The sequence below is a fragment of the Biomphalaria glabrata genome, chromosome 6 (assembly GCF_947242115.1).
Source record: "Biomphalaria glabrata chromosome 6, xgBioGlab47.1, whole genome shotgun sequence".
Taxonomy (NCBI): domain Eukaryota; kingdom Metazoa; phylum Mollusca; class Gastropoda; family Planorbidae; genus Biomphalaria; species Biomphalaria glabrata.
The window spans coordinates 42,462,514-42,475,369 of NC_074716.1; the positions used below are offsets into that span (position 1 = coordinate 42,462,514).

General features: G+C 37.2%; 1 protein-coding gene across 5 annotated transcripts in view; it reads left to right on the forward strand.

Moving 5' to 3' along the window:
- The first annotated feature begins 909 nt into the window (after positions 1 to 909).
- Positions 910 to 12,856, forward strand: part of LOC106061977 (neuron navigator 3-like) — a 474,243-nt gene continuing 462,296 nt past the window's right edge. For 3 of the 5 annotated variants that reach the window (XM_056032698.1, XM_056032700.1, XM_056032699.1), the window contains exon 1: positions 911 to 2,017. In XM_056032698.1, coding sequence (XP_055888673.1) covers positions 1,208 to 2,017 — 810 coding nt within the window. In that variant the 5' untranslated portion in view covers positions 911 to 1,207. Of the gene's footprint in view, positions 2,018 to 12,856 lie in introns of all 5 variants that reach the window. The other 2 variants (XM_056032697.1, XM_056032701.1) reach the window with 1 other exon arrangement.

A 12,856-nucleotide genomic window follows, 5' to 3' on the forward strand; every position in this document is an offset into this window, starting at 1 on the left:
TGCCGTCGAGTTTCCGTAAAAAAAAAATGTTCAGAGCGTCTTTTGTGACCATTTTTTTTCTTTCTTAAAGTCTGCAAGTCTGGAAACTCTCATTTATCATTACAAAGTTCATCGGTTGGACAACTAACTTCCACCTGAGGGCCGCTTTGGAGTTATGTGTCTTCTCGCGGGCCAACACTGCAAATTGTGGTTGTAACTCACAATAAGGACAGAAAGTGTTTCTGGCGCTTACTTAAATGGAAGTTTGAACAAAGGAAGAAATATTTGGTATATCTGTTTTAAAAGTTGGAGTTATGTGTCTTCTCGCGGGCCAACACTGCAAATTGTGGTTGTAACTCACAATAAGGACAGAAAGTGTTTCTGGCGCTTACTTAAATGGAAGTTTGAACAAAGGAAGAAATATTTGGTATATCTGTTTTAAAACTTAACCATAAATAATACCCAACATTTCTTTAAAAATGTATTAGGGTTCATTGACCGTAGGTTGGGAACCGCTCATGTAGATGGGAGGAATATTATTGTTTGTAAGTTACAGTTTTTGGTGTTTCGAACTTTTCTGTCTCCTTGTAGATCTATTGTCTGGACGCCTGTGTCGCAAGGATTTTGATGATTTTTTTAAAAAATCTCGTTAGTTAAGTATTATAATGTTCGGTCACATGACAACAATGAACTTGTAGCAAAAAAAATAAATGAAATTCTGTTTTTAAAGTACATTATTATGTTTTCAAAACGGGTGATGATTTTGCTCTAAAAAATTTATGTTCCGATTCTTATCCAGACTTTACAATGACGTGTATGAGATGACTAGTATGTATTTTATTTTTAGATCCTGAGCTAATATTATTGCATCATGTGACTTTAACCTATATCATGGCTCTAGTCTCATGTCTGATTCCCCAGGGATTTAAATAGTGGTGATTACGTTTCAGTATTGTGTGCATTATTAAGCTTGAGTTACTATTAATCTCTCTGATGGGAGACATTTTGATGTGTAACTTTAGCTATGAAAAGCCTAGAATAAACTATTGATTCTTCGAGATGGCTTACACGAGATAATTGCACTAGATGAAAACAAAATGTAATTAGATATCTTATAAAACACGTGGGCTGATAAGAAATAGTGTCAAATAGCGTCTTTCTTGGATCACATAATGGATTGGAGAGATTTGACATACTATGCTGCTGATGTAACAATGCATTCGATTGGATGAAATCGCCGACGAGGATTAATGAGACCGTCCGGAACCAGCCGAGATTGAGTATGGCTAACTGCACAGTGGTGCCCGCCAGGTCGACAAGGATACCAGTGGCGTCGACCACAGGCAAAGGCGCGTCACCGTCTCCAGTGAGAGCGGCGCACAAGGGGGATAGGAAGTCGATGCACACGGTGATCGCTGTCACGCCGAAAAAGTGCATCGACGCGAACAGTAACCGGAACCTGGCGTCTACAGCGGAGATTATTCCGCCGTGCAAGACCGACCCGAGCAGGGAAGAGTGGGAGAACAAGGATAACGATGAGGCTGCGCGAAGTGGTGAGGAATACGGCGTGGAAAACTCTGAGGAGAACCGCAAGAGAAGCAACGTGGGCATCGAGCTGATCTCCCTGGAGAAGTCCATTCACAAATCCCTAGAGAAGTCCATTAACAAATCCCTGGAGAGGTCGCTCGAAAGCCAGGCGTCCTTACAGTCTTCGACGCATTCTTCCTCCTCTCTGTCCACTGTGGCGACAACGTCCTCTTCCTCCCAGTCATCGGCATACTCGTCCTCAAACACTGACCGCCACTGGGCGGCTGGGCGCCACCTCAACCAGAGCACCAGCAGTGAGAGCAGCAGCAGCCCCGGTGCGGGAGGGGCGACGTTCGATAGCAGCGCCAGCAGCTGCAGCACCACCAACACCGCCACGGATAGCACGGCGGTGGCCGCCATTGTGGATAACGTCGTGGGCGGCGTCAAGATCTTACCGAGTGGGAGCAATGGATTAACTGCTCAAATCGCTGAGGGAAAATCAAAAGTCGGAGTAAGTTATCATGTCATACTCACATATGCTATCACTGATACATACACTCACTCTAAAGGCCAACATACACGTAAACACATCCACACACACAGGCCCCACACACACGTTGAACATGTATAGAAATCAAAACGTTTTTAATTTTTTTCCTTCCATATAATATTTCAATTTTTTTCTTAACTCTCTCCTTTCTCTCTTTGGCTAGAACTGCACCAGATATAGCGGTCAATTTTATTTTTTTAAGTATCTCTTCCCCCATTGTCTAGAAGAGCACCAGATTTATCGTCAATTTCTTTTATCATATCTATCTCCTTCACCTATTAATAGAAGTGCACCTAATCTAGCAGTCAATTTTGTTCTTAAGTATCTCTTCCCCCTTTGGACTAGAAGACCACCAGATCTAGTGCCAAACACGCTTTAATGTCCAGGCATAAGCCAACACTTCTCTATGACAATTTATCAATGGATTTCAAAATATCCACCAAAAGTAATGCTTTTGATTTTTCGCTTTTTTTTTTTTTCGGCTTCCCATTTTTAAAGCGGTCACCGTAAGGGGAAAAGCCGCAATTTAAAGATCTACAATTAGTTACAGGAAACTATTATAGCGACAATTCTTTATATGTAAAAACAAGACCATGGCAACAATTTCATCACCAATAAAGCAATTAGAACATTTTGTCCTCCAGACAAGTCGTATAGTATATCTAATTTAGGCTCACGGTGCTTTTCCATACACGAAATTCGAGGGCTACTCCTGAGTTAGTGTAAAAACACAAACTCACTCTGTTTTCATGTCTTAAAATTTGTCTGTAGGCTGCATTTACGCATTGGAATTTTATATTTGATATGCCTATAAATATTTACGTCAATATGAAGTGCCATTATTGTGTTGATGGAATCAAACTGAGAATGGTCTGTACAAGTCAATAACAATACACTTCAAGCACGAACAATCGACAGTTTAAAAAAAAAATGGAGTCTTTATTACCTGCTAACTTTTCAACATATTTTAAAAGCATTCTGAAAAAAACAAACAATATTGAGCTGGTAAATGATTGAGTTGAAATGTTCTAGAACTTGCTTCAAGTGCCTCGAAATTAGCGCCAGAGGAGACAAACACAGAAAACTAATTTACCCAAGATAGGGTAAAAAAATATGGTCATGAAAAGTTTTCATTGACACCGTTTCTGTGGAGATAGTTGCCAACTCCAATACTCTGCCAAATTGCATCCTGCGTAATTAATTAGCTCGAGTGGTATTTTTTTGTATTTGGTACAAGTATAAAATGGACCCTCCATAATGAAAACACTGGAGAACACACACACACACTCACACACCAACACACTCACACACACCCAGAGCACACTCATAGCAATATTTTTTGCACTTTAAAGGAATAAATGTTAGTTCTAGGGCTAGTGTAGAATGGACCAAAGTAAGTGTCAGAATTCAAACCTTTATCCACTTTCAAGTCGTACCACTCTATAAGAATTAATTTTGGAACTGTGTACAAAATACTATGCAGGGAAGGATGTCGTAAACAAAGTTCTGTTTGAAATTGTGTTTAATGAAGCGTACATGACTCGTAACAGAATCATGTCTTATAGTAGTTATCCTGCATATCATGATTGGGCCTATGTTTGTTTCATAGCGTCATTACTAATGAAGGAAAGAGATGAGGGACCCGGATTCAAAGATAACTTGAGAGATAGACTGCCACAGAGAGAGGGAGGGAGAGATAGATAGATAGACAGACAGACAGACAGACGGACGGACAGACAGACAGACAGACAGACAGACAGACAGATAGATAGATAGATAGATAGATAGATAGATAGATAGATAGATAGATAGATAGATAGATAGATAGATAGATAGATAGATAGACAGACAGACAGACAGACAGACAGACAGACAGACAGACAGACAGATAGATAGATAGACAGACAGATAGATAGATAGATAGATAGATAGATAGATAGATAGATAGATAGATAGATAGATAGATAGATAGATAGATAGATAAACGGTGAGAGAACAGAAGTCAAAGAGAACTCAAGAGATAGACCGCCACACAGAGATAGAGAGAGAGAGAGAGAGCGTTTGACGTAAAGAGATACAAAAGACTAGAGATATTTATAAAAAGAGATACATACACCACCAAAGAAAAGAGAGAGAGAGAGAGAGAGAGAGAGAGAGAGAGAGAAGTACAGAGACATACAAAAAGTAAATGATCCTTAGCCGAACACTTGGTCCACTCGGCCCACAAAGACACAGAGAGTTTGGCTTCTTCAACCTTTGCAGTCTTCCATTTCTCCCTGTCTTATGTCACGCTAGACCGCTAGACCTACCATGAATACATCTACAGATGAGCCCACAACTACAGCAAGCTAGCTGATAGTGCTTCTGCTCGTCCTCTACTCGGACCTAACCGACTTTAATTCTTCTAACCCGTTGAAGAGTTTTGGTTTCATAACTCCAAAAGAAACGAAAATCCCGAGACGCAAAGCAAATTGTGTAACTGTCCGCCCCTTTACTTCCGGTGAAGTGGTCATAGTGTGCGCTCCTTTAAATTTTTTGAAATGGTGGACGCACCAAATCTCGCTTCTAGACGCTCTTTAGACGTGAACACCAGAATACCTTGAGGGAGTCTACACAACTTTCAATAAGACAGACAGCGCGACCCTACTTTATCAGTCCGAACACATCCATACCGGAACTCGTCTCAAGTTATGCTTCCAGACGTACCTAAAAAAAAATCTCACGCTAGTGCATGTTTTTTTTTTTTTTTTAAGTGACATAAAGTAATTTGTCAACTTCTTTTTTTTTTCTTTCTTCTAGCACCTCACGCGATCTAACTATTGAATTCTAAAATTTAACTTCCGTTTGAAACAGGAAGTCACGTGACACAGAAAAGTGGTTCCGGATTGAGACAAAGTTCTCGGGGCTTCTCAGTGTGTCTGCAGGGGGGGGGGGGGTAAGACAAATGTGTAACTTCAATGACGGAGACAGTTACTGCTCTCGAGTTTGTCCAGCTACAAAACAGAACAAAAAAAATTAGGCATGCGTGGGGAGAGGTGAGGCCATCCTGACCTACCCCACCCCTTCTCCACCATGTTTTTTATAGCGGGAAAAAACACAACACAACTTATTTGAGCTTTTACCCTAAAATATTATTGGACTATTATATTTCTAGTTTCCCACGCCACTAGATGAGATTCTTTTTTAAACTGGAGGGAAATTAATAAAACAGTGAATTGTGGGTGATTATCATTGTTCATAAATGAAGTAAAAGTGAATCCGGAAGTCACCATTGACACCAGTTTACATCTTTGCTGACACCATTCCTCGCGCCAGGAGTTGATAGATAGTATTAGTAATGAATCACTACACAGCCCTGGTGTAGAACGCTACTATTTAAAGTAGTTTTAAAGTGTATCAATAAGAAAGATTCCCTCATGGAACCTAAGGGAAAACAGGGTGTGACTCAAGCAGTCTTGACCCCCGCACCAAACGTGTGATGAGATCCTTTAAACAGAGGGGTCGGCTAAGAACTAAACTGGCCAGAGGTGGACATTCTTTCCTTTGGTCAAGGATCTCAAAGGCACTAGAGCTCGGCTCGTTATTTTGCTATTTAACTGCTTGGACTCACGATCCGGTGCAGACATTAAGCATAATCATAATACTTGAAAGAGCACACTACTAGGGCGGAGTGGGTGAAGGAGGGAAAAGGAAATGACGTCATTTGTGTCATTAGTTACATTTTTTGTTCAAGACTTTCCAAAAAGAGAAAAGAAACTAAAATTCACTCAAATTAAAATATACTAGACTCCTTTACGCCAGACCCCTTTACATTAGACTACTTTACACTTCTTTACACTATAATTCTTTACACTGTTGACTATACTTGTTTACACAGAGGTCTGTCCACTATATTTCTGAAGTGGTCTTCTATAAACTAGACTTCTGTACACAAGACTTCTAAAAATAAACATGACATATGTATACAAATTTACCCAAGAGTTCTGTCTACTAGACTTCTACACATCAAACTTCTAGACCAAATGCTACAAAAATTGTATAAGAAACATTGTCAGAAATGTCATTTGTTTTGTTATGAATGAAAATAGAAATGTGTAACTGTGTAACTGATATACCACGTTGACAAAACAAACTTCATAATTTTTGTAATTTGAAACGTGTTATTTTTACTCCTTAGATGAGATATAAAACACGGTGTGGGGGTGGAGGCGGGTGGGGGGACAAGAAACGCGAAAGGACGGGAGACATTTACTTGGTTCATTTATTGATTTCTTTTTTTTTATGTCAGTGGCGATCGTATTTTTAATTTGAAATTTAACCCTTTCCTACAGCTTCTAAAAATATTTACATAATGCTAGGAACAATAACTCTACGCTTAAACAGCGGAAGTTAGTAACTGACATCTCCCTTGCAAACGTGACCGATTTATCAGAGTAAAATCAATCTAGGCCGAACTCTTAACCTGCACCTCTATGCTCTGACGTCCGTTGTGTATACTCCCTTAGTCCGAGTCTCTCGTTTTCAGTGATTTGAAATGTTGCATTCCATTCGACATAAGTTTTTGGTTCTCACGTGACGAGCAAAAAGTTTTGTGGTTGCTGTTGCTACGACTGGCTGACCAAACAATGAATTAATTTTTTAAATGTGTGTGTGTGTGTATTTTTTGAGAGGTCCTCGTTAGTCATTGTGTTGTGTACCTTCTTGGACATGTGTATGTGTTGGTCCAATAGACATCTATTAACTAAATGCACAGACCGACAGTATACTCGCCTTTCTTAAGATATTATTTTTGACAAAGCTTATAATAAACTTATTCTGTCTGTCTGGTAAGACTTTAGTACAAATTGTTTCTCTCTATCCCCCATTCTCAGATCAAGTTGAACATTTGCAGTCATTCGAAGTTGATGACAACATTGGAATCAATTCCAAAAAAAAATAATAATAATTACTTATTAGTTCATTAATTTGTGGTAGATATTTTATTTATTTTGCTTTTATATAGAAAGGGGGAGATAAGTTATGCAATATTGAAAGATATTGTAGTAATTGTACGGTTGTTTCCCTCATATAAGCTTTGTTTTTTTTCTTTTTCAAAGTTTTTTTTTTTTTTTTGCTTGTTTTGAGTCTGTCCTTGATATTTCTAAACTTTGGGACCTCACAACTAGTCATAATGGAGATCTAGCTCTCGACATTTCTGTAGGGATTGGTGTCCTTCATTTCAAACAGGACGAGAACCACCGTTTGGGTATGAATGAAGAAAATAGAATCGGGAAAGGGGGGAGGGGTTAGAGTATTGACTTGTCTGGGCGGAAGCGGACGCTCGAAACACGCGCTGCCTAGCGGGGGAAAAAAATTAAAGGGAAACTAAGCGCGGACTATTGCACACAAGTTACAGACGTCGTCTGCCAAACACAGAGCCAGAAGTTGACGAGATAGTTTCGTATTTCATCGTGCAGACCTGTAGCTGAACTTTTTACCCGATATCACATAGAACTAGGAACGTAAACTTGACGTAATTATCTAGACTAGACAATATGCAAATTATCCTTTGTTCCTGTAATGTAGACAGTATCATACACCAGCACATCAATCTTCTATTTGTATTTCTGTGAGCTCTGAAGTATATCATACAGATTAGAGGCAGAAGGGCCCAAATAAAGGGGAACAATTGATACAGATTAGTATGTACATTGTTGTCTATGGTTTTCCGTTGATAGTTTTGTTTTCTCTTTGGAATTCACTAGATCTAGATTACAGATAATACATCCGCCATCTTGGTGGGTTCTTTTTATTTTGTGTTGAAATTTTAAAGATCTTATAGAATTCAAAATCCAAATTGAAGAAAATATAGTGATATAATTTTTGAAATATTTGTATGTTATATCGTTATTCACAATTTGGTTATATAAATATGAATAATGAATACGTTTCTAGTATATGACATTGAGTATAGGTGTTTGGTCATTTATATCATCAATATGTAGATTTATTATTGATTTTCGCACTAATCAAAGTAATCTGCTCTTTGGCTACACTTTGATTTTTAGAATCCGTTTTTTTAAAGCAATAAAACTGTAGCAAAACTAGAAAAAGAAGATAAAACGATATGAAGAAATGGGGCGATGTAATGACACCTAAGGAAAACAAAAAAAGACAATGTCGAGGAGGACATGCTGCCAACTAAATAAAAGAAACTATTTTGTGCTACAAACGAAAGACCTTAGAAACAAATGTTAATACATTCATTAATATCAAATCTGTTGTAAACATTCAATCGTAACGTAGAGGTAGATCTAGACTCACTTCTTTCTTTATTAGACACAAATCATATTGCACGTGTCAGTGCTTCTGTAGCTAGACCTACACTTTCTTTTATATTTGAGACATTGTATTTTATTTTAAAAAATACACTTTAGAAGATTCAAATCAATATACATCTACAGTAGATCTAGCACTGACACACACAAACAAGCGTTGAATTGTCTACAGTTACTCTACCGGAAGTACGATCTAAAAATAGCCCACCAATCAGAGCTTTCAACACAGTACTTACAAGCGCTACAGGCTAAAAGAATTGAATGTTTATTAGCAAGATTGGTCAGTACAAATTCACCGGTCTATACATAGAAAATACGTCAGGAAATCAAAATAACTCGACAAAGTTTGATTTAAAAAAAATTGTATTAAATTGAGCTATTCCATTGGCTGAACAAAAATAAATTAACCTTGTAGTGAAACAAAATGGCTTCACAGTGTTAAATAATACTCTAGTTTTACAATCGTATTTCTACTTGTTGTTTAGTAGGAAACATTGCGCTTTTTAATAATTATAAAAATAAGATCCAGTCATACACATATGACCAAAAAAAAATCATAATAAAATAATAATAAAACAGTTGAAGACAATATAAATTAAATTATTGTACACAAAGATGGCTGAGCTACTAAAATTAGGTCAAAACAGAAAATAGTTTTTTACCCTTCCCCTCCATCCACCCCTTTAATTTGGTGTCCCGCCTTTTACAATATTTCGATTGTCAATGCTACTATATCTTCCACACCGAACGCACCAAAAAACTTTCTATTTATGGATTTGCTTCCATGTTTTTCTTGTTTCTGATAGTATCGTTCTGGAGTTCACTTGAAATGTTACAGCTTCGGTCATGTTTCTGGTAGTATTGTTCTGGAGTTCACTTGAAATGTTACAGCTTCGGTCATATTTTCATGAAGTAAAACATTAGGCGACAAAACCCCCCCCCACCAAAGCTTATCTATAGGGGAAGAATTCCGCCCTTAAAACTATATCTATCAATAATGTACAAGTTATTTCCCTTATTCGATATGAAACAATTAATTAATTATCAATAATTAATTGACTAATTGTGTATCTCATGTTTGTTTTGCTAGGTACAATAAATAATTAAAGTTTCAATTTAATCGGTGAATGTTTGAGGAAGAAATAGCGTTAATACTTATTTAAGGGGACTAAACCCACCAAATTTAGCCATATATGTGAAAACTGAAGGATTAGTTTTTCATTGGTATCAAACCAAATTGTTAATTACCAGTAATTAATTGACTAATTGGTTACTTTTTTTAAAAATGATTCATGACTCGTCTACGCCAAAGAAAAATTTTGCAAAGTTTCAACTTGATCCGTGAATGGGTGTGGTAGACACTTTTTACCAGAAAGACAGACAGAGTGAGTTTATATAAGATTTGTACAAAAAAAGTTCGCATTTGGATTTGAAAATGTCAATGTAACTCCCGAGTATAGCGATTAGATCTTACAAAAAAATGTTCTCATTTAGTCCTTCTCGCTGTTTTCAACATCTTCTGCTGCAACCCGCTTCACTGTTATATGTAACGAAATATATTTCTCTTCACTTCTAATTGCTATGGTTCTCTATCTACCAAAAACAAAAAACATTTTGACTTTAAATTATACTATAAATACATATAAACGGGAGACTACTCGCGATGAAAGAAAACACTCTGCCTTTAAAATAATATATTATAAGTTAAAATGTTTATACACATTATGTTCATTTTAGCTCCCATAGGAACATGACCTTCGCCTTTATAAAGCAAAGGTCATACGGAGCTCGTGAACAAGATCGTTAATATAACAAAGGTCAAAGGTCTTAGTAAATTAAAAAAGAAAAAGAAAACAATTCACGAGGGCAATGAGTCATTTTTAATATTATTTTTTTTTTGAGTGTCGGCTCCATTAGGTCAATTATATAACGCTCGATGACAACGAGGCTACTATCACGTGACTTAGAAACTTTGACACATTTCAAAGGGAAGCCACTCTTTGTTTTGAAAACCGTAAATCTATTTCAAGAATATGTTAATGCGTCCACAACTCTCGCAAAGTTTAGAGCACTAATACCATACAAACTATAATTCATTCATTCTTTTTTTCTACAGCTAAGCTGTACTCTAATTTAAATCATAAATTGTTTTTGTACTCTAATTTAAATCATAAATTATTTTTTTTTACTCTAATTTAAATCATAAATTATTTTTGGTAATCTCTGCTTTTAATCCAGAAAAATAAGAGTTTGTAGTTTGTGCTTTAGGTAAGAAATTATTATTTTTTTGCCAAATTTTTAAATAAATCTTTCATAGCGATGGAAAAAAAACAACAAAACAAACATCTATGAATATTAGAAGAGTGCACATTAATCATGTTATCATCCTAATCGTATCATTATCCTTCATATTAACTTAAGCTGAGTAATAGTTTCAGTGTTGATAGCTTTGTGGCATTTTTTAAAGTTCTTCTCTTGTTTCAACACAACTGTATACATCACTGAAATTTGTAAAGTTATTCATTATGTATATTAAGCCTTTTGTTTTTGCTAAATACATGTTGGCTGAGTGGCCAAGAGGTAAAGTGCATGTATCATAAACCCCTAGTTCGAATCTCAGGATGTTCAAAAAGACCACGAGTGCCTTGAGCCCGAATAAGAAACTTGAGTTTTGATTATAAAAATGTTTTACATGTTTCGGATGTTCCCTTAGGTTCTGAAGGTAATAACATCCTAGCCCAAACCTACCGCAGGACGGATGGGGACGGCAGCGGGCAGTTTTCGAACCATGGATCTTCGAGAACACTGAACGACAGTACAGGAGTATACCAAAAGACAAAACAGCAAAAAAAAAAAAATCGAAGTTGTCTGGTCTCCGCTAAACACTTACAAGTGACCTAGACCTACCACAATGACTCTGTCTTATCCAAACATTGACATAGACCTACCACAATGACTCTCTCTTATCCAAACATTGACATAGACCTACCACAATGACTCTCTCTTATCCAAACATTGACCTAGACCTACCACAATGACTCTCTCCTATCCAAACATTGACCTAGACCTACCACAATGACGCTCTCTTATCCAAACATTGACATAGACCTACCACAATGACTCTCTCCTATCCAAACATTGACCTAGACCTACCACAATGACTCTCTCCTATCCAAACATTGACCTAGACCTACCACAATGACTCACTCTTATCCAAACATTGACATAGACCTACCACAATGACTCTCTCTTATCCAAACATTGACCTAGACCTACCACAATGACTCTCTCCTATCCAAACATTGACCTAGACCTACCACAATGACGCTCTCTTATCCAAACAATGACATAGACCTACCACAATGACTCTCTCTTATCCAAACATTGACCTAGACCTACCACAATGACTCTTTCCTATCCAAACATTGACCTAGACCTACCACAATGACTCTTTCCTATCCAAACATTGACCTAGACCTACCACAATGACTCTCTCCTATCCAAACATTGACCTAGACCTACCACAATGACGCTCTCTTATCCAAACATTGACATAGACCTACCACAATGACTCTCTCTTATCCAAACATTGACCTAGACATACCACAATGACTCACTCTTATCCAAACATTGACCTAGACCTACCACAAGGACTGTCTCTTATCCAAACATTGACCTAGACCTACCACAAGGACTCACTCCTATCCAAACATTGACCTAGACATACCACAATGACTCTCTCCTATCCAAACATTGACCTAGACCTACCACAATGACTCTCTCCTATCCAAACATTGACCTAGACCTACCACAATGACTCTCTCCTATCCAAACATTGACCTAGACCTACCACAATGACTGTCTCCTATCCAAACATTGACCTAGACCTACCACAATGACTGTCTCTTATCCAAACATTGACCTAGACCTACCACAATGACTCACTCTTATCCAAACATTGACCTAGACCTACCACAAGGACTGTCTCTTATCCAAACATTGACCTAGACCTACCACAAGGACTCACTCCTATCCAAACATTGACCTAGACCTACCACAATGACTGTCTCCTATCCAAACATTGACCTAGACCTACCACAATGACTCTCTCCTATCCAAACATTGACCTAGACCAGGGGTCGGCAACCTTTTGAGTCGGAAGAGCCAAAAATTAGAATTTACAAATTTTAAAGTTTTTAAAGAGCCACAACATTTTTTCTTGCCAACAATAAATAGTACTCACACACTCTTTTTAAACGTGTTATTCCTATATATATATATATATATATATATATATATATATATATATATATATATATAGTGTTTTTCACTATAAATTAGATAATATATATGGCGTTATTAGATAATTATCTTTAATTCGGTAACAACCAAAGCTATTAAACATTAAGGCCTACTTACACTACTAACTTGTACTTCACTAACAAACAATTGAGCAAACAAAGTCAGTGGGAGCGATGCCTTT